At 39.6% G+C, this 22,976-nt stretch overlaps 3 protein-coding genes across 4 annotated transcripts; all 3 read right to left on the bottom strand.

The window, feature by feature from the left end:
* Nucleotides 1-2,462: 2,462 nt before the first annotated feature.
* On the bottom strand, nt 2,463-5,090 carry mrps34 (mitochondrial ribosomal protein S34). The gene is made up of 4 exons (XM_010767998.1): nt 4,982-5,090; nt 3,510-3,885; nt 3,358-3,400; nt 2,463-2,948 (listed from the first exon to the last, which is right to left on the bottom strand). Exons 2-4 carry the CDS (start codon nt 3,825-3,827, stop codon nt 2,650-2,652), a joined length of 660 nt encoding a protein of 219 aa, XP_010766300.1. The 5' UTR covers nt 3,828-3,885; nt 4,982-5,090; the 3' UTR covers nt 2,463-2,649.
* Nucleotides 5,091-5,707: 617 nt separating this feature from the next.
* Nucleotides 5,708-12,050, bottom strand: spsb3a (splA/ryanodine receptor domain and SOCS box containing 3a). 2 transcript variants are annotated; one of them, XM_010768001.1, is made up of 7 exons: nt 11,830-12,050; nt 10,918-11,087; nt 10,038-10,218; nt 9,222-9,409; nt 9,001-9,103; nt 8,790-8,915; nt 5,708-8,002 (listed from the first exon to the last, which is right to left on the bottom strand). In XM_010768001.1, the coding sequence occupies exons 2-7, from the start codon at nt 11,023-11,025 to the stop codon at nt 7,614-7,616; spliced, it is 1,095 nt and encodes a 364-aa protein (XP_010766303.1). In that variant the 5' UTR covers nt 11,026-11,087; nt 11,830-12,050; the 3' UTR covers nt 5,708-7,613. The 2 variants fall into 2 exon arrangements, with proteins under 2 accessions (XP_010766303.1, XP_010766302.1); XM_010768000.1 differs by having other exon boundaries at nt 11,826-12,050.
* A 755-nt stretch (nt 12,051-12,805) lies between these two features.
* atp6v0ca (ATPase H+ transporting V0 subunit ca) lies at nt 12,806-20,043 on the bottom strand. The gene is made up of 3 exons (XM_010768002.1): nt 19,801-20,043; nt 16,110-16,293; nt 12,806-13,967 (listed from the first exon to the last, which is right to left on the bottom strand). The coding sequence occupies exons 1-3, from the start codon at nt 19,874-19,876 to the stop codon at nt 13,763-13,765; spliced, it is 465 nt and encodes a 154-aa protein (XP_010766304.1). The 5' UTR covers nt 19,877-20,043; the 3' UTR covers nt 12,806-13,762.
* Nucleotides 20,044-22,976: the final 2,933 nt, after the last annotated feature.

Raw genomic sequence — 22,976 nt, forward strand, 5'->3', positions numbered from 1 at the left:
GTGTGCCTTGGCAGTCTGAGTATGAAAAGGCTTTTGATACCTGCACTAGTTTCAGGGCCACCAGTTTGAACCCTTTCTTCTCAAAGCGGTGTGTGATTTCCCCCACCAGTTTCCGCTGCACGCCATCTGGCTTCACGGCGATGAAGGTGCGCTCGCTCACACCGGTCAAGGCTGGAACCAGAGATAAAGTGCGGCAAAGGTTTGATGAAAGCAAACCAGTGAACGACAACGTCCACCACACACAACCTGGGGAAGCTGGCATGCACCTCGGTAAGGATGGAACATTATGGAATAGCATTTAATAGTGGATTATAATTTTTTTAATTATTTTATCCATCAGAAAAGGCACTAAAATCGAATGGAAAGAGGCGTGTCCTACTCTCCTGGTGTAGTTATACAATTCTGCATTGATTTGGACTCATAAGCTCATGATATGGAAGTTATTGAAATACATTTTTTAGTTTTTTAGAAGTGTGTTGTCCAGTGTAGTGGTAGCTACAATGCTGCATTGATTTGGAGTGACTGGGTCAAATGAAATGAAGACCTTTCATTAAATAGAAATGTAGATTTTTCATTAGTTAAGAACAATTTTAATTCAAATATTCATATAAAAACAGGATGCGGACTAAAATCCAATATTAGGATTTGTCTTTTGTACTTTCAATTGTATTGGCTTCCATGTACATGACATGGAAGCTTATTTTTGATCTTTGATTGAAATATGTTCATGACTCATCAGCGAACAAAAAATATGAGCCAAAAAGACACATAATTATACTTTATGCATAATATTCATTAACATTGGGAAGTTAGCACAGAGGTACTGGTTTTGTGTAATTCAAAAAGAACTCTATTGATGCTTCCCAAGTGAAACCCTGATGGGGGGTAAGGATTTGAACTAGCCGTCCTCTGTAGAAAAATGTCTGGCTGATATCCAATCTGAAACTAACTTTAGAGTGCAGACATTAGTGTCTAATCCACTTCAAGACAGTCAGTGTTGCACTCAAAGACTGTAAATATAACGGTTACACAGCATATGTTTTGCTGCAGACAGACTCTGGATACACACAGCCTCCCATGCAGCAGTGCACACACATGTTAGAAGTAAAAACAACTAATATAATAACTACATATGTGTCTTCACAAATGTCATGACATTTTAGATCAACAGTGTCTCAAATATTACTTTCAAGTCTTCCCTAGCAGTCCCCTCACTGTTAGTCAAACAACAAGCAGTGTATTTACTCTGCATTTTGACAGTTTCTGCAGAAAACCCCTCAATCTCATCATTTTAACCTATAATGCGTCTCACCAGATTCTTTAATCCGTGCATGTTTAACCACCAAATCCTCCAGTTCATGCAGATCTCTCTTTGACCTTTTCCTCGGCCCCATGGCAGTGCAGCGGCCCGTCAGCAGCGCACTGTCACCGGGGATAATTATAGGATCAGGAACTCTACAGGAGACACATGGACCACTACCGGTATGTATGAGTCAAAAGTAGCCACGACTCACGAGTGAAGCTAAAGTAGCTAACAGTAGCTCACACTGTTAATAGTTAAACTCCAAAGCCCAGCGACCTTACTCTTTCATTTTAGCACACAGTTAGTTACAAAACCAAAGTTAGTGAAGGTTTCATGACTTGTTTAACCAGTTAGCGTGTAGCTAGCCGTCTGTCCGGGGAGTTAGCATCTCCTGCAGAGTGGAAACTGTGAGCAACTGTGGAAGTTAAACTGAATGACAATGAATAAAACATAAACAAATAAACAGATATATCACCAACCTGTCTGGAGGAAGTAGGAGAATATTGACAGAAACAGGCAGATCATTGTAGAAGCTGGACGGAGTTTCTCTGAAGAAGGAAGACAGGAGGACAGAGCGCGCGCACGTAGCTGCTCAAAGCGCGGGCACGTGTGTAATCAGTCTCACGAGTAGCAAAACATATGCAAATCTGTCCATTGCGCGAAAATTAAGGAAATAATTTTAAAAAATACAATATAAAAGGCAGTTTTTTCTAGTCTAAAAGTTACTATTGTTTTTTTTATATTTCATGACATGCTATACTATTACTTGTTATAAGAAATGTATTATGAATACATGGATTTTCATGACAATATTTTAACTTTTTCAAATATTATAGCATACCTTGCTCTGACTTTTAATGACATTTTTAATGAAATGTCTGTATAACATTATATCCTATGACTTTTTGTCATAATTGTTTATGACACCACCACCACCACTGCCGCCTATTGTTGTAAGGTGAGGCTCAGGGTAGCAGGGAAAGTTTGCTGGAAAAAAAGGCAATACAAGTTATCCAGTTATTATATCTTAGCATGTTATAATTTAACTCAAACCTTATTAATTAAGATTTTATCTTATAATTTGACTGAAATCCCCCTAATGAAGTACTTTAGGAGTCTAGGTAGTCTACCATGCAGGAACAAATACATCAAACAACACTTTCCATCTTATCTTTAATAATTCATATGTATCACATTACACAGTTACATTACACACAGAGAGCCTGCTTCAGATGTAGATAGAGAACTTCTTTGAGTCCAGGATTCATCAGAACAGAAGTTATGACTTCTTTCAAATCTGATTGGTCCATAATGTCCAAGATTGTCATCTTTAGAAACCACGAGCATCACACCGGTGTTCCCTCTTTCCTCTGCGCTGCTTTTTCCTGTTCGCGGAAATAGTCTTTGTTGAGCAGGACGTCCCTCCGTGAGGGCAGGGCCGGCTCCTCGGTGGCAGCGCTGCCGTGTGCCTTCTTGAACTGAGCCAGCATCATGGCGCGCAGCAGCGGAGGATACGGGACGTAACGCACCGGGGGCTCAGGCAGCGGCTCAAACTCCTTAAACTGCTGCTCCATATGTTTGGGAATCAGGCGCCAGTCGTGGTATATCGCCTTGTCCACCTCCTTGGCCTCGCTCTCCTGTTTCCCTGCCGAGCACAAAATACAACACATTTACTACATGCAGTTTGGTAAGACAATAATAAGCGTTTACCGTTGCATATACAATTATTTGTATCATTAATACTGATATACTTTAAAGATGGCGCCATAAGAATGCACCATGCAAATGGGTAGTCAAGCCGGAAAAGTGATTTTCTACTTTTCAGAAATTATTCAAAAATAAAAGTTTAGATTTAAAACAAATACAATCAGGGACATAATAAGGATACTAAAAATACTACAGAAATAAAAAAATACTGATAAAAAAAAAAGAAAAATATGAGGAAAAGCAAAACATTTTTTAACATTCACAAATAAAATGAAAACGTGAATAAACAAATACAAACACAAAATACTGTCGCTGTTTAAAATGGAATAAACAGGGTATCATTTTACCTTTGTGGCTGAGGATCCCCCAGGCTTTGCCATGATCCATGTTCTAGGAAGCACACAAATCAGGAGTCATTTTGTTGCAGGTATCCTATCAAACCCCATGTGTGCCCAACACTCAACAGCTGCAGCAGTGCATGAATGTGTCTCCCTCTCACCTCAGCTGTGTAGTCCACCTTGACCTTAGTGATCTGCCAGTAGCTGGGCTCTGGATGTTCCTCCAGCCAGGACTTTCGGGTGAACATTCGGCCCACCCCGAACATCCTCATGCCGGCCAGCAGTGAGAAGAGGCGAGTCTCCCTGCGGACGTCCTGCCAGGCCAGCACCGGCAGCATCTTCCCGGTGTGAGGCCTCTTCAGGGTCTCGTAGTCCAGGGCGTACTTCTGAGACTCCCTGGGCCGGGACTTCAGCTCTCGGTACGCCCGGATCTTCCGAGCCATCTCCGCTATGAGGCGAAGTTGCTTTTTCTTCACCATGACTGCCTGGTGCTCAGCAGCTTCTACAGGAAACCCTCACTGATACACAGTGTTTATCCTGGAAGAGATTACAGAGAGTTATGTAGCTTTACATCTGAACTATGCACGGGTTAGGGGTCTAAAACGTTCAGTGGTGGAACAAGTACCCAGATTCTTTCCGTAAGTAAAAAGATTAGGATCTTAAAATAATCCATTGCAAGTAAAAGTCGAGTTCAAAATGTTACTTAAGTAAAAGTAAAGTATTATCAGCTAAATGAACTTATGTTTCAAAAGTAAAATTACTCAGTTTGCAGTTTCTTTTGAAAGTGTTATATTATTATAGAATATATATCATCCTATTTTTATAACTAACAAATACACAGTATTTGTAATGTTTTAATTTGTAATTGTAGAACACACTACTTACTACTGTAAAGTAAATGAGTGTATGTGTATCTTATAAACACCTCGTGTTATTTGTGTAAAATTAAGTGTCAAATAAATGTAATGCCATAAAAAGTACAATATTTCCCTTGGAATTCTAGTAGAGTAGAAGTACAAAGTAGCAGAGAATGGAAATACTCAAGGAAAGTACCTTAACATTTTACTAATGTACAGCACTTGAGTAAAAGTAGTTACTTTATACCACTGAAAAGGTATGTGGGTCCCAGGGCCAGACACAAAGTTTGAACTCACTGTTACCTTACTGGGAAGTCAACTATATGAGCACAAAAGGATGCATAATGACCAAAGACCTACAAAAAATACAAAACTATCTAATACAAAGTTGTTAAACTACCACGTAGAGATGCAAAATAATCAAAACAAGACAATAAACAACCATAGAGAAACGTAAATGACCAAACAGAGATTCAAAACGACCAGAAAAAATGTCTCTTTGAATCTGTGGCTCTTGTTCTAACATTATGAGCTTTAGGGGCCCATTAACTGTCTTTGCCCGGGGGCCTTTGGTCTAATTATCCGTCATGTCAGCCTGTCAGCATGGATCATCAGAGGAGAGAATAACATGTCCAGTCCTGATGCTAACTGTCTGTTAGCTAGCGTTAGATGCTAACAACACTTCCTAAAATCCTTTACTACTCTGACACACACAGACATATTGTCGAACTATTGATACTGTTTATAATTTGCAAATAATATGGAGTTATAAGTACCTGAATGTCCCTGATGAAAAGGACCAATGCAACTTGACCTCCGCAAGCAAGGTACAAAACTTCCGCTCACTCGGTCCGCCCGCTAAGAGTTCCCCATAAACTGACTGCACGTTTGTTCCGCATGCGGGACATTTTAGTAGAAGACTTTAGGAAGAAACGTTAATCATTGAACTGAAGGAATAATGGAGAAATGACCGGTGCAGATATTTTAGATAACATTTTATAATTAAAAAAGATTTACTACAAATGTCTAAATTACACTTAAACCAAAGTTCTACTTGGTTTAAATGCAGTGTCCAAAATATTAATAATACAGTAAATAATAGTTGTACTTTTGGCCTTTGTATTTTTAATCAGATTTAAAATTGATGTGGATTACAAACTGTGGACTTCAAGAAAGTGTCTCCGAGATGCGTTTAACTAATTTAGAAAACGTATTTTACATGGACACTTGGGACTGTTGTGAAAGTGACCCAATACACTTTTTATTTTGACAACACGATACAACAAAGATTGTCATTTGTAATTCTGATGTGTATATCAATCAACTGGTCCAATCCCGGGTCAATTTTCTTACCTTTTTCTACTACACTTGAGTAACAGCAATATTGTATGTAAAATGAAAAGTAAAAAGAAATACAACATTTTTTCATTGATCGTAACACTTTGACATCTAGAAATAAACATTTCCCAGGTAGATAATAACAACATCCAGTTCTTTGTGCATATGTGGCATTCATTTTTTATTTTCAGCTGAAAATCATGCTGATAAGTTATACAGAAAAAGGCAAATAAAGGCCTTCACATACAGTATAATTAATATGACATGATATAGAAGACACACGTAGAATTTTACTATTTACAGTACAACAGTAAGAAAAAGTGCTTAGATGCATCAATGTGAAGACAAATACTGTGAAATAAAACAAAAATATACATCTTTTGATTCCAACTAAACTCTTTGTAGTTACATTAGTAGATCTATAGAGTTACGTAAATCCGACAGACTTAAGTGCGTCATCTCACACTACTCGTGATTAATGATCGTGGTCCTCTGGTACTTTCACTGCTGTTGTTTGTGTCAGAGCCTCCATCATAACATCCTAAAACACAGTCCTTCTGAAAACCATTATCCATAAGAGGCTGGTATTGCATAGTACCTTCATTCTTTGTGTACGTCCACTCAAACCAGGACCTCAGAGGACTGATCAACGACAGGTGACTGAGGCAGTAGTTGGCAGACTGTAGCTTCAACGCCTTGGTCAAATACTATTTAAATACTTATATTTTGTATGTGTAAGTCCACAAAAGCTACAATGATTATTTACACATTTGACTCAAGGATAACAATCCCCTTCTCAGTTATTCATGATCTAGAAACACTTGAATTGATCACAACTAACTAAGTTATGGATTCATTCATCATTAGAATTGTGTTTGTGTGGACCACATTTCACAAACAGGGAACTTTGTTCAGCCACATTTTAGGCCAACAGGGTCTGAGTGTTTCGTACTAAAAGGATTTATAATAGAGTATGCCCTGAATTACTTACAGTCAAGAAGAGTTGGTAAAGGACGTGAAGGGACAAGGCCAAAACAACACACTTGCATAAACAGATCAGTACGAAAGAGAAAAAAAATGCTTATAATCACAGACTTTTTCAATGAAAGAAACGCACTTTTCAAAAAAGGTCTAAATAACCTATAAGCCGGAGAAAGAGCCATGAGAACCTACCTTAAGTGTGCGTATCTTGTGAGTGGCATTCTGTCTCATAATCAGATTTAAAGGAGCTACACTTATTATGTATACAGCTTATATCTTTTAGAAAAGAGGAAAAACAACACTTACAAAAGCTGGTGACGGATGGATGTCGCCAAAAGTGTAACAAGTATTTGAATTGTAACATGAAGTAGATAATTAGAAAGAGGAATCATGTGAGTATGGGTTGATTGGAGATGATTAATGCCCCTTGTTGGAGCACTAACAGCTATAAAATACATTCAGGTTCTTGAACCTGCATTAAAAATGTCTTAAGTTTTTGATCTGTCTTAACATTTTGGACAGTTTTACCTTTAGAGCTGTAACATGAGGGTAAGAAATACAAAATGACCTAAAGTGTGTCCCTCCATTTTGATTTGGCAATCTAACAAAAAACTGCCGATGCCAGTAAAACATGTAACAGATGACTTGGATAATGCATTGGTAGCATTGAGAACAACACACATAAATTGCATACATGTGAAAATATACATTATCTTTTTTTAAACCCTCTTTTTGTGTGCAAACATACCATGATGACCACCGAAATGTGGCCATACTTGACTTCAGTGTTACACTGTACAGTCGGTTCCTGCACTCCTCATACATGAACGGCAACAACGTATGCTAGCTAACGAAATAACACCACACCTTTTCACGTATTACTGAAGCTGGTTTGGATAATAACGAGCATGGAGACATCTGAACGGCGTGAAGGAAGATCACAGTAAGATCGTACGGGCAGAGATACCGCCGTCACAGCTTTCCACCTACGTACCGCTCCGATCCTTTTCTTCAGAGGTCGAGGAAAGCTGGAGGCGGGCAGGAAACACTCAGCCAGTGTTTAAGGAGAGGTAGGAGTCGAGCCGTCCATCATGTCCAGCGGCATCTCTTCCTCTGACAGGCTTCCAGGTCGGACGTACAGCCCTCCTCCGAGTCACTCTCAGAGGACAGCGGTCCGGGCAGCGGGGGGTCGGGCAACGCAGGCTCTGGCCCATCGGGGGTTTCTTCTGTGCTGCCGTTATTGAGACTGAGCACCCAGCCCAGTTTGTTGTGCAGCAGCTGACGAAGGCCCGGGGGCAGCGGCAACACGTCCAGGGTGTCGATGCAGTCCGGCAGCAGCTGGCGCAGGCGGGCGCAGCAGAGGTAGAGCAGGGAGGTGGGGGCGGAGCACGATCTGATCACCTTCATGCTGCTCTTCGCTGCCGTGGAGCACGCCATGGGATAAAACCTCTTGTTATGTAGCTCCGTGGCAGCAACACCTAGATAGTAAATGGTGACATGTTAGTGTGTAATATGTTGTAACAATACCACTCTGTGTAAATATCAATAACCAAGTACATGTGCAGCACACAGGTCACTCAATTCTGTGGCAGGTACTATGTGTAATTTCTGAATAGTGCTTTCACAAACATACCATCGCTTTATATGCTGTTCCTTCGAAAATACATTTCCTTCTAAAAACAATATTTTGTGTCATATCATTGACTTGTTTAGTAAAGTTGCCATGTAATTAGTGAGCTTATGTACAGTCAGCATGTCATTATTAGGGCATGGTGATTCAAAGATCCTACATTACCCTCTCATGGTTCAATTAGAAAATGATTACATGTTCGCTGTACAATATATTTGATAAGTTTCATACATATGGTTCTAAGAAAGCTTTGTAAAGCTTAAGAAATAATTTGTTGAGTTTTATATGTGATCATGGATACAGTGATCCGATATGCCAAATCATAAGATAATGTCATAACATTTGGTGGTCTGCTATGAGGGAGGCCGCCCTCTCAGGCTTCAGGCCACAGTATTCTTTGCTTATTCTTACATAAAGACAATGTTGATATTGAGCTATATGGCAGAGCCTGATTGATATATGAGAAGGTATTAGCTTTTTGGAGTTATGGTACAAGGATTTTCAGTACAGGACTGCCAAACTACATTAGGTAATTTAAAAGGTATATTCGTTACATAGTTTGTCACCAAAGGAACACTGACAAACTCCACCATTCATATAAGGATTGTTTGGTTACGCTATGTGTTGTTACTAACCTATACACTTGCGGTTTTTGAAGAAAGTGAGTGTGCCGTGCCACGTGTCCAGATGGACTCCAATGATGGACCCCTGTCCGAACCGGGAGGAGAAGTTCGTCTTGTCTCCTTTGTGATGCAACAAGCCTGAGCGAGGAAAGAAAACACTGATTTATACAACAATCCCTGAGAGCAGTGAATGCTACATCACAGCATGTTGTGTTACTCTCACCTGTGTAAGAAAGACCCCAGCTGTCTGTGTCTTTTCCCAGCAGGCTGCAGAACGTGTGTCTGAATTGGTCTAGATTGACATCAGAAGTACCGATGCCAACCATCTGTGAAGACATAAAGAACAATATATAAACCTCGACTTCCACACACTTTTACTCTTGATGTGGGTTTCTGTAGTGAAACAGCAGGTCAGTGTTAGGAGGTAAAGGCATTGAGGGTTACCATGTCTGTTCCGTACACTGGGGACGTCATTTTGATCTCCCAGAAGTGCTGCCCCTCTGCCAGCTCTTTGGAGCCGCGGATGGCTGCCGTGCCACAGCTGTATTCAGAGTGGAAGTTCACTTTGCGGTTGTCGCAGCTCAGCAATGTTGCTGTAGATCTGCTGCTGGCATCCCAGAACCAGTCAAACTCTGAAACATCAGCAGTCATTCAGTCAAACATGGCTAAAGATACAAGACATTACATATTGTTTACTGGTTTTTTATCTGTGTCAATTAGCACAAAAAAATATTACTTGTAGAATCTATAGGTGAGAAAATAACAGAACTTAATTAAATATAACATTAAACTACAATGGTGTGACTCCAGTGGGGCTGTACCGAATGTCATTTTTTAAATTCAAAGCTTCAATTTTTCCAATAAAGTTTGGAATATCTATCCTCGTATTTTATGACGTCGTAAATATTCAAAAATTACTTGATTTGAATAAAGAGGTTCATTGGATTGAATTATCATATTACATCAACTTCATTGATTAAGAAATCTTGTTTGTTTTGTCAACATAAATAAAGTGATGACATCTTAATGGAGCGACATACACAAAGCGAATGTCAATGCAAAATGTAATGGTTTTTGATCATATTTATAATTCCTTTACTATAAAAGTGTTAAAGCCAAGAGAGTCTTTTTTGTTGTGGTGACTCGGCAAGTCACGGAGTAAATACTTTCTTGATTTGAATGTGCAGCCCAAAACTCAAGCGACATCTCTCAATCAACCTTATTATAAAAGTGCTCTTGAAGTGCAGCAGGGGTCTTTACCCTGGTCCTCCTCTCCACAGTGGCAGTCTTTAACCTGGTGGAAGCCTCGCAGACGAGGGTTGTAGTTGGTCTCTGCCTGGGAGTCGCAGCCACAGAAGGACTCTCCGGTGACAGGCACTGCGCTGGGGACGGGAGGCACCATCACTGCTGAGAAGTCTGCCTCAGAGTCTGAATCACTGTACTGGGGGGGGGAAGCAATGTCAACAAATAAACAAAAACATCATATGCCAGGAGCATTTCTTATGTGACAGCATAGCAAATTTGTTTTGAAAATTGGCACTGCATTGAAAAATGTACACATCTACATCAAATGTAATTGTGAAAGGCAGGAATTATGTTGTTTTTTCTTTAATCTCTGATATACTGGACATATTTTATTTTTCAGAGTTAGTTGTCATTAATTTAAGCTTTTTGTGTATCTATATTACTTGTAAGCATTTGTCTGTTTTTAATTTTGTAATAGTTTTAATAATATATATTTTTTAGCTTATTCTAAAAACTTAATTTCTTTTTCTGTGTTAATGCATGCAACATTTTACACAAAAGAAAATATCTTGTATGTTAACCTACTTGGCAATAATCCTGTTTCTGCCTCTGTTAACTTGCTATGGAAACGATTGGTTCTGATACAAAGCAGCAAACAACTGAAAGTAAATCATCAACAAACGCACATTGTTTAACGGCCGAAGGAGAATCAGACACTTTAAGTAAGACAGGGTTTTATGAGGTGAATTTTCTCATGGTGACACATCCTATCTCCTGCCTGGAGTGTAAACAAGTGGCATCATATGACACAAACAATAACCCCAGTGTCCGCTGATGCTTCAGATCCGTTCAGAGCGTTAGGTCTCAGGGGAAAACAGCAGCCTTGTATTCTTACGTCTAGGCGGTCATAGCTCCATTCTTCAAGTGCCCGGGCATCAGCATCTCGTCGTATCCCACCCCAAACATATCGCCATGCACTACTGTTCCTGCTTCTCCTGGACATGGCAGCAACTGAGACACTTCAGGATCAGTCCAGATGCTGACAGAACAGCATCAGTCCGTCTCCTGAAAGATAAAAGGACAACATTGTTATCAGTGGTAGTTTACCAACAGTTTGAATTGCTGATTGTAACTCTGTGCACTTCAAGTTTTCTGAATCAGTTTAAAACACATTCCTACACGAGTTACATCATTTAGTGTTGTCTGTTATCCTGGTGTCTTGATTTTACCCCCAACATTTACTACACCCTTTGTAACAGACCCTATTACCTTTTGAACTTGCAATCCTAAATGTCTTCATGACAAACATCAGCTTTATCTTATTTATTAAGCTATCTTATCAAATGCTAATAACCAAAGTGAGACACTTAACAACCACACACAAAATGCTTACTACTTATCTCAACGATAACAAATTGCTAGTAGTCAGGTCCTTGTCTACATATCGCTGTCATCATCAGAAAAACTGTTTTGGTCATTTGACGTGTGTTGTTGTTTTCTTAACTAGCTTTAGTTAGCCCCATCGCTAGCAGGAGCAGCTAACGCCACACAGTTGAACTGCGCATCAAATAACACTTTAGCAGGAAAGCTAACCATAGCAAGGTCAGAACACCACATTTCAGAGCAAGACTGATGGTTTTGTGAGTCAATATATAAAGTCGTTTATTGCGGTGTTTTCACGGTTTATTAGCCATGTATTATGAAAAAACTGACTGGAGGCAGATTCAGACCTTGCGTAAACTAGCACATTAGCTTCTGTTGGCTGCGTGAAGCTAACAGCGCTGAATAAAACGTTAACGTTACCTGCCTGTTGTTCGCGGAAAATCCCTGACAGTGACAGCAGCGAAGAGACGTAGTTCCGTGAAGCCACTTAAAGCTAGATGGTTGTTTTATTACAACGGAATGAGCGGCTAGCTTTTTAAATGACCTACTTTACATGATTGTGACAGTAAACAATAACAGGCAGGCTCTCTGCAGGAGCCCCAGCACTGTCTCCTCCACAGGAAGTTTCTGCAGACTCCTGTCAGAGAGGGACCAGCCCCTTTTCTCTTTATGCAGTCTCTAAACTCTCTTTATGCATCCATGGGACCAGCAGGGAGGTGTTATTCACTGGTGGAGGAGGTATTTAGATGTTTGTGTAAAAGTACCAGTACAACACACAATAATACTATAACAATAGCAGTTAAAACAATATATTAGTGGAAATATTCATGATGAAGATGGTCCCCTTTAAGATTAGAGTTTGTTCATATTATCAGCGGTGGGAGTAGTTACATAGTATAAATACCACAACCTATAAAACATACTCATCTTGCATTATAAGACTTAGTAGGCTACATTTACTTATAAGTTCACTTTGAGGGATTTTCCCTTTGAGTGTTTTCATTTCATTTGTACATTTCAGGGGGAATGATTCTTAACTCAATTACATTGTATTAGTATTATTTATCAGTCTGTTAGGATGCAAATTAAGATCATTAATCATTAGAAATCAAAATTATACAAATGTTTTTATAGCAGGATATGTATCGAGAAGGCACTAGTTACTAAGTGTCTATTCATTTCCACTTTTAAACACTGCAGTATTAAGGCATTAAGAAAACAATGTTCTTTATAACAAGCATGTTTAGCACTTAGAACTGTGACAACCTTAGTTAACCCTTCACTTGTCATCGAGCTACTGATTCTACAAACTGTCTCTTATTAAATTAATCTTTAACTCGGAAATGTTGTTTCCAAGTCATCGCATTCACATTAGCAAAAAAAAGCACATGACAATGACATGTTTCTGGAGGAGGTTGAGTTTTATTTGGAAATCTGACAGGCATGGCTGAACAGTGAGCTCTCACCTTAAAACAAAAACAAAAAAAGACATAAGCACTACAGGTAAACGATACTAGTGTTTCAGAATGTCATATTAAACATAAAGACGCACACACACACACATTATGCACTCAGGTCATTCACACACACCCACACTCACACACTGTCAACCCCATGTCAACATGTGGACATCCTCCATTAATAATCACACTACATCCAGAGGAATTCCAAGCACTTAGAACAATTACCCACAGTGCAATTAATCTAACTATACACAGATCATTTATATATTTTTTATGTATATAGGGTATTCAATAAACATTATTCCATTTAGACAGTTTCATAAAGTCAAAAGTCCTCAGAACTTTCCATAAATAGTGAACAAAAATAATATGTATTGACCGCTCTTCGCCACTGTGATTAAAAAATGGTCCCCGAAAAGAACATGAAAAGATCAAATACTAGTGTGCATGATTCTTCAGCAGTCTCAAGACGGAGAGTGACAATCAAAACCACCAAACGAAAAACGAAACTCCGGAGGGGAATGGGCAGAAGGATAAACGTTGATACTCACACTCACGGCACAGACTGGTTACTACATTTACAGGGGGGTGGAGGGACTCTGGATCACTGTACATGTTAAGATCAGACAACAAATCAAGCAGACTGTCCACACATCATCCCACAACAACCAATACATCTTCATGCCCGTTCAGTACTCACGAGACCTGACACAACCGGATGGCGTTAAACAATATGGATAGATCACATCTACTGGGGAGCGCGGCACCAACATGTTTCTGATGCCATCCCGTCCTGTCAGACCCACGGGGTGTAATGGAAGTTAAGTGAAAATCCCCTATTTGTTCTTGCTGCTTTGATGTGGAATGAATGAGATGGTGTTTTGATGCGGACAACTATTTTGTAGATAGGATCAGAGCCACGATGAGGCCGTAAAGCCCCAGCACCTCGGCGAAGATCAAGATGAGGATCATGCCCACGAAGAGCCGGGGCTGCTGGGCGGTGCCTCGAACGCCGGCGTCTCCCACGATGCCGATGGCGAAGCCGGCCGCCAGACCGCTCAGGCCCACGCTCAGACCGGCACCGAGGTGCAGGAAACTCCTGTTGGGGAGGGACGGAGGAAAGAACAACGTCATCAAACAAGGTTAATTCTGTCTTTAAAGTGATGTCAAAGCAAGCCCTTCTCCTGTTAAACACTATACTATATCAAAAGTGATTCATATATGAACTTTGCTGATTCACTGTGACTTCTGTGATGCAAATGATGGTACTAAAGCTTAATACAGTTTAAACCTAATGAAATGTAAACTGCTGTATTCTGAAAATGTCATGTCAACGGTTTGACTGATTAGGTCAAGTCCCTGGAGTGACCTTTGAATGTGTGTGAGTGATCAACAGATGTTTTTGCAAGGGGGTTTTATGACACTACAGGAAGGATGAGGGGAAGGAAGCTAGGATAAGGTGTTATCTGTATCCCCTTTGCTCTGTATTGAGTGCAGGTTTTGCACACTGTGTCTGAGGGGTATCTGTATATCCCATTGTCTTGTATGGAGTGATGGTTTTGCATACAGTGCCAGAGGCAGAGTCCTGCACGGGTCTGATTTTCAAGACCCGCTCTCGCCTCGCACCCGCGACGTGCAATACCGAACCCGCCCCCCGCACATATTGCCAATTAGTTCCGCAACCCGAACCGACCCGTCGGCACAAGATCCGCAACCCGACCCGAACATATATGTATGAGCAGTGAAAACGTGCAATTATTAACACACGCAGTTGCATATTTGTCTCAAAAAGCGTGGGATGTTGGTTCTTTTCTCCATCTAGGATGACACCAAAAGCCTCCCAGACGTTGGATTTCGCTCTTGAGGAAGTGTTATTGAAAATGCTGTATTCTCTGCTAGAGAGCTTCACCTCAGCCATTCAGAATGTGGCGCGCTCAGCAGCAGATAGATGCGCTGCAGAGATTATGATTATGTGCGGTCCCGCGGGGGAGAGGTCTGAGGATTTAAACATTAAACTAAATTATTATTATTTTAATATATTTATTATGCAACACCCGCGACCCGACCCGCATCATCTTTGTTTTACCCAGAACCGAACCCCGGAAAAAAGCGATTTGAAAAAATACCACCATGTAATGGGAATCTGCTTTGATGTCCTCTTATACAGAGAGCCTGTTTCACTCTGAACAGTACGTGCTCTTTGGAGGACACGTCATACTTGCAAGTATAAAAGATCCTTATTGCTTTTAATATGAATATTGTGTTGCTGTTTGTTACCTTACTGATTATTCTCTCTAGACCACAGCTGATTTTAAAGCTGCTACGACACTTCACAAGCACCATTTATGTTTGAAAATGTAAATTTGGATCAAAAAAGTATTTAATAGTTTTATTAACAACGATGAATTGCCGTGGAGACATATTTGGCAATATGCATAACATGCTATTGCATTTTCCCTAATTTGAGTCAATAAAATAAATGCAAAATGAGAACAAAAATTGTGGTTACAACATATGCAATCTGAAAGGGTCATTCATTGTGCTAAACTTCATTTTTCTCAAATTTACCAAGAAAAGTCCAACTCAAAAACATCATCTCTACCAGGAAGTCGTGTTCAGGATGGGTGGCCGTTAAAAAGTTTGAAAACAATAGACGGCAAGATATCACAAAGAAAAGCCTCAACACCCAACAACAGATGACCAACCTACAGGGATCAGAGGGAGAAGTGGCAACATTGTTCTGTAAAAACTGATTTATGTATATTTTGAAAAATGTAACAAGGGTAAAGATTCTAAGTTAATTATACCCTGCATGAAAAGAAAAAGAAAACCCTCAGGGAATAATGTTCTCCGGCCCACTCTATGATGGAGTTTTACCAAAAGAAACAGCTCATTACCAGCCCAGCACAACACAGCAATGACCAGAACAAAATAAATGTACCATTTCCAAGAAGGAAATCGATTAGCGAGTGCAAGACCCAGATGTTTATCTTTGGATCACAACAGATAAAAAGGCCTTCAATTCATGACGTGGTCACAATTAGAAGTGGTAAATATAGATACAGGACTGACTTTGAGTTCTTTATTTTGAGGATTTTATTGTGAAAGTTAGGCAGTTTGATGTTTAAGTGTATTGGCTTCAACTAAAAGCACATCAGCTGTAGAAGACGCTGTCTGCTATAATGTCTTCCCACTCACTGAAAGACATCTAGTAGAGTATTGTATCAGAGGCTGATCTTACTTGTAGAGAGTGACTCTCTCAGAGATGTTGTTTGCTATCAGCACGGCCACCACCAGCCCGTAGATGGCGATGATACCCGCCATGACCACGGGGATGATGGACTTCATGATGAGCTCTGGCCGCATCACGGACATGGCAGCGATGCCTGTGCCGCTCTTCGCTGTGCCATACGCCGCTCCTAATGCTGTGAAGAGAGGAGAGAGGTAATCCATCAGTCAGTGTTTGCACTTCACTCCTAAAGGATTCTTTACATGAACAGACAGGATATGGATTTGGACGGAGATTGGCGAGAATTATTTATCCAGCTGATCGATTTTAAATTCTCCCCTTCCATCATACTGGCTCTGACAGTGTGTAAAGACCCGGCGTGCAGGCAAAATGAAACGGTAGAAGATATATTCGGCTGCCAGTTTTCTCCAGCCAAGCCGTAAATAACAGGAATTAAAGTGATATCAAAAAAACTACGTGTACTTGCAATTCACACTAGTGCTTCCATTTTTAAAGTGTCCTCACAAACATTATCTGAAATGCATTTTAAAAAGTGATAAACGGATGCAATCTGGAGCCTCTTTATCCCATACAACCTTGCACACTTCAACACTTTATTCCCTTTGTCTGACTTTCAGCAGGATTATGGAAAACACGTACTAACCCAATCACAGGGTTGGTACACACCTTATATTTGACAATCTGTGCAGGCATATATAACCGATTATCACACACGGCTTTGACGACAACAGGCGGAGAGCAACTGTGATTTGACGATGTTACTGGCTTATCATGGAGACTAGCTGGAGCGTACAAATAAACATATCACACACACCGACTCGGCCACTTCTCACTTGCTGATGTGGGTGTGTTGACACTTTCGATGGCTGTGTTCTAAATCGACTACAAGGCATTTTTTAATATTGTGTGAAAAAGCAACCCAGCATTTTCTTCCACAATTTTAACAACGAGTATCTCTTTTCTTTTCTTTTCATAAAAAACAGGAATACCAGACAATGCAATTTGTCATCCACTTTTATTTTCTGCGGTTCTTATTTGCATTGAGTGCAATATATATTCTGAGGCTTCCCTTTTCCAATGCATCATAGGCTAATTCTGCTTTCCCGCTGTGCATCCAATATCGAGAGAACCTGGACCGACTCCATCGTGAACATCAAACAACTGTTGTGACACTAACAGCAGCAAGCATGGAGATTTCACTGAGGGGCGGGATGTTTTCGTGGCAGAAAGCTGTAAAGCCCAGATTATACTGCTGTCAAGGTGTCTCTTGTGTGCCTATAATGGAGGAAGTAGTTTATAAAAATGGCCTTGAGGGCATTTCAGTGCTTAACGAAATAAATTGTGTTTCCCTTGGCTTTGTGATACTGTAAACAGAAACAAACAGAGTCAAAATGTCAATTTGAGAAAAAGGAATGAATGCTACTTCCAGTCCTGCTATATGTTATGCAGTACCGACATGTAGATGATTTTAGAAAGGTATGCATCAGCTACATTTGCATAGTAAGTAATAGGTTTTAGTTTAGCCCTACAATTAAATAACATTTAGAGAAGCGCTGAAACCATTGGTTGGCCAGGAAGTGACAGTTTCCACAAAAAGCTGAGTTTCTTTGCCAATCTCATTACAAAATGTAGTATTCAGTAACATTTACAATCACAGAATCAGTTTTTAAATCCCTGTCCTCATGTTACCTTATATAAAATATGAATCCAATTTTAAAGTACTGTGGGAAATGTAATTCAGTCAGACAGAGCCCATGTACTGGATTGTTAGCTATATATGCTGGGTAAATTATTACAGATAAAATGTTGGATATTGTAGCTTAAGAGTCATCCAATCTTTAAACATTTCCAAACTGTGCTGTAATATAATATGTTACAACCAATGGGAAACGGGGCTTGAACTAATCCCAACATAAAATCGTATTTACGTTATAATTCATAAGAATCTGGGCCTTGCTGTTCCGTAAAAATATATTCATGCAGAAAGATGAATGCCACAGCAGACCCTGGCCTCATGTAGCCTTACATACGTATGTATCCAAGCTCCTTGCAGTATGGTTTTCAGATTTTAAATTAAGAAGGTAAGAGCACTTGCATTGGATAGATAAATAAATAAATAGACACCCCGAGTGCCTGTGTAGATATACAATCTTAAAGTAAAATATTATCACAGTCACACCACCCAATGGACAAACTGCACAAAGTCTCACCTGATGTCAGCATCATAGCATCAGTGATTTCCACATTAAAGAGACAGTGGTTTGTGTCTACAGGAATATACATCTCCCCCAAAGACCTTTCTAAGAGCAGGATGTATATTCCTCAGGGGTCATTTGGAGGCCCAAGTCAAACACCACCTTGCTTTACTTTTGTTGGCCTCAGAAGTGGTAGAATAAGTATTCAAAACATTTTTTCTGAAGTAAAACCATTCATTATAAATATTAGAGCAATTAATACTGCACGCTAAACATCCTACTTTCAAATGTTTACTCCAAGTGAAGAGGGCCAATTATTAGCAAAATCAATTAACATCTGTTCAAGGTGGAGCTTTCAGATGATAATATAATGCTGGATGGTTCCATTAATATAATGCATCATAGTTTTATTGTGATCTTTTGTGAATAAAATCTGCAGTAGTAATAGTTACATTTCTCTGTAAGGTAAATATAATACAATATTTTTATTTGAAGTAATTTCACAGTGCATGTGAAAAATGAAACGACTGTCACCTACGATATGACAGATAATATTAAGCCCTTAAAAACAATAACTGTTCAGCTAATTAAATTAAATAAAAACAAAGATAATGGCACAATTTTGGAGTTTAACCCTGTAGGAACAATTTGCCGTAACAGTAGTAAAATGTCTCCTGGGTAAATATAATGCAATATTTTTCCTTTGAAGTAAAACGTGAGTAAGTAGAATACATTACTTTTGAAGGATATTTTGGGGTATAATAAGTATGATCATGAAAATGATTGAATATGTTCACATCTAAAAATCACAATCTATCTATAGCCATTTGAAGCTTCTTTTTTTTGCCTGGGCCCCAGGCAGTAGGCTACCTTGCCTCATGTTAAAGTCTTCCTCTGAGGTTGGATATTTCCTCCCTGACAGATTGGCTGTGCCCCGCCTCCCGCTGGAGTGCATGCTAAACCTGAATGAATAGATGGATGGATGTTCCCTCACTGACGTTAAGGCCTTGATGCTGGCCCTCCTGTAACACAACACCTTACGGCCAATGTGGCTGCATCCAACCCGAACGAGCATCGTATTTATCTGATAATCCATGAGGACCTGCACCTTCCTGTGTTGTAATATAATTTAATAATGTTTAAAAGACATCCGGTTCGAAGCATCTGCCATCTAATAAATGACGGTCTGCGTCACCATAGAGAGCTTGATATGATATAACCACAGCTAGCTCCAGGGTTAGCAGGGTGAGGAGCTTGTGGTCAGCGGATCGAAGGCGGTGGAAACCTCCTCCCCTCCATCCTCTGCCTCTCATCCCGGGCAGGTGTGTGAGCCATGACCGCCTCAGCTAACACCCAGTTTGAAGACAGCACCCCCCATTTGTAGTTTTCTAATACGAATTTGACACTTTGTTAAGCTAACGCATCGTTATAAAACAGTGAAAGGTGCAGAAGACGGTTGGTATATAAATGAAGGTTGGTGTAGTTACCGCTGAAGACCATGGCCGCAGTGGCTCCCATCACAGCGAAGAAAGGCGCGTACTCGGGGCTCTCCTCAGAAGACATTCTCGCACTATTCTCGCGGGCGATGCAGCTACAAGGTAGACTTCTTGTTTTTAATTTAAGTTTCCCCGTTTAACTACCAGCTAGGTTACAACACTGAGAGAGAGGAGAGAGAAGGTAGCTGCCAACAAGATCACCGGTGTAGAAGAGGAAAATGGCGAAACGGAAAAAGTCACATGACGAGCTACCATCTCGGAAGGATCTATTTATGTGAATACGGGGGTGCTCGACACGAACAGGCTTGAAACATCTAACCTTTGTTGTTTATTGCACTGTAAAATACATCCTATACAATACTCATCTGATATTAATTATCATAGCTTTTATATTTAAAAGCATTTGGTTAAAATACGATTTAGGATACGAGTAGCTGTACTGTGTTTTATGGTATGCTCTGCTGCAAGTGCACTGACTGCAGTTGAAACGCTAGTTGTCACTACACGCTGGCGTATTAATTATTAGGTATCAAATAGGTAGTCAAATCAACTATAAACACCATGTTAGCTCTATAATTTTAAAAGGAACACAAAATAAACTTTAGTCAAACAATTGATAAATAGAGGCGACCAGAAAGCACAGTTTCCCAGCATCCATTCATGCTCCTTTAGCTATAGCCCCGCATATGTTTTGTTATTATTCGCCTAGAAAATAACATGTCAAGCTGTAGTTAATTTAAATCAACATTAGACAACCTTTAGTTGTTAAACATCATATTCTTCCGTTTTTGAGTGACCCGGAGACATATCCTGCTGCTGCTTCTGTCAAGGTGACACTGTAAAGTCTAATGTCATAAGGACATGTCCCCTCATGACATTTGTATTTTTGTTTTGGTCAGTTTTCCTAAATAGATTATTTCATACCAGATCCTATTTTACCCTTTTGATATATTTTAGGTATTTATCTTCCACAGCACCCGTTACTGAGTTGATGGTTATCACATTTTGTAATCCATGGTTCAAATGAGTTTTATTTCCTGAGACCCTTTTGAGTTTGAATTATGTTTTTGTACAAAACCAAAATAAAATGATCTTGGTTTTAGTTTGTAATGATCCTTTTCCTTGAAGATAATAACCTACAGTTTGCATTTTACCAATTATAAAATCCAATCCATTTATATAGCACCTTTCATTGAAAGGTTACAAAATGCCTTACAAAACAGCAGTTAAACCAACATCATTACCTGAGCCTAAAACACAGCATTATACAATAAATGTAATATTATAGCAATCCTCGCATAAATAAATTCTTGTTTGATTAACACTTATACCATTTTGTCAACTATCAATGTGTAAAACTGAGTTGCATGCACAAGTACCACTTTAAATCTTGTTTTTGCAAGAGATGTGCTCATAATTATTTGACAATGGTCATTCAGCATTAAAAAAAGAAAGAATAAAAAGTCTATTCCACTCAAGAATTGTCCAACTAGTCAACATACACAAGTAGGATGGGCTGGCTTTGGTTATTAGGGCACCATATAGAAATGTTGGACTAAGATTGTTTGTACACACCTTGCAGATCACCAGCAAAAACATGTAAATGTAGTATGTCATTAAAACAGAAAACATTGTAAATCATCCCCCCAATTGGCTTATGATGACTTAATATTTGCTTTGTGGAAATTGTCTTTATAATCCATAAGCCTAACACACATTTTCATCTGATACTTGGAAAATTGTGCTGTAAACACTCCAAATAAAAATATGTGTACATCATTGCAGATTACGGTTACTAATACAACTTTACACATTTAATTTACATTCACCTCCAGGTTTAAGTTCCTGTGTCTTTAACCCAAAACCTGATTATCAAATTAGTCCTGAATTACAGCAGATGTATTCCCCGACTCTAATAGCATCGACCACAATATTAATTACACTACAGATCATATTCAATCTGAGGGATTTGACTTGGTGAGATATGTCACTTTCATGGTTTTAAAGTCACTCCAGCTCCTGCACAGGCATTTAAGGAATTGTATAAATGATCTTGTAGGGTATTTGATGAACTCCTTCATTTGATTTCCTATATATTTCTAATTCAAATGCTTGTCTCTCACTCCGGTCTTAGTTCAATTGTGTCATGAGAATGTGCTTGAATCTTATATGGGAAGACAAACTAAAAGCAGACAGCAGAAAATGTGCTGCACACACACATGACTGTCAGCAGCCTCTGCGCTGCATATTGTAAAGAAAAGCCTTTAGTCAGAGCTCAGTCAAGTGACCAGTTCCTGCTCCAAGATCAACAACACTATACTTTACTGTAAAAGGAAAAACAGTTCAGAGGGGGACTTTTTGGGGGGAGGAGAATGCTTTTTCGAGATCATTTTGTCCTTAGGTATTCAACCTTTGACACAGTTCATAATTGTCCTCTTTTCACTGTCTCCTTTCCCATGGCATAGGTCTACGGCCTTGGGTATTGCTGCTATCTCTCTTAAGGAGGGGCAGCTTGGGCGCATTGTTGTTGCCAGCTTATGACCGAGCACAAGCTGACATGAGATAGTTTATTGTTCAGGGATATCTAGAAGCCCACATTTTTTCTCTATGGACGACAGCTCTAGTTAGATTCAGGGTCCATATTTGTTTGGTCTCGCTGTTAAAGAATGTTGATTATTACACTCCGAACTAGTTAAAACCCTGGAACTACAGAAGAGTTCTTCAGAATTGATTGTGGCATCTAAACCGTGTGGTCCACTCGTGGCCCGTGACATGTCTTGTGAATTCTCCGGTCGAAGCTCCAAATAAACCGTCAGTGTTTGCCATCAAAGCTCCAGCTCTCCTCGTGTCTCCCTGAGTCCTGACTCCAATTGCTTCAGAAGTTTCCCCCACACCGGGCATTTTGCTGCCTCTTTCAAAGTTTGAATGTTGCAGCAATTGGACGGTTATGTGTTGCAATGTGTTGTGAACCCAATCCATACTCCGTGTTGTGAAATATATTGATGTCAATACGCACCATTTTTTTCAGTAGCATAACTGAATTTGTCTTCTATGACTGTACATATATTTTCGTAGCATTTTGTCTGAATTCTTTGCATATTTTAATCAAACAGATCATATTCCTCTTATCACTAAGTCCCCACATCACCATCTGCTGGCTGATCTAC

Source organism: Notothenia coriiceps, unplaced genomic scaffold (assembly GCF_000735185.1).
Source record: "Notothenia coriiceps isolate Sejong01 unplaced genomic scaffold, NC01 NC01_scaffold00004988, whole genome shotgun sequence".
Taxonomy (NCBI): domain Eukaryota; kingdom Metazoa; phylum Chordata; class Actinopteri; order Perciformes; family Nototheniidae; genus Notothenia; species Notothenia coriiceps.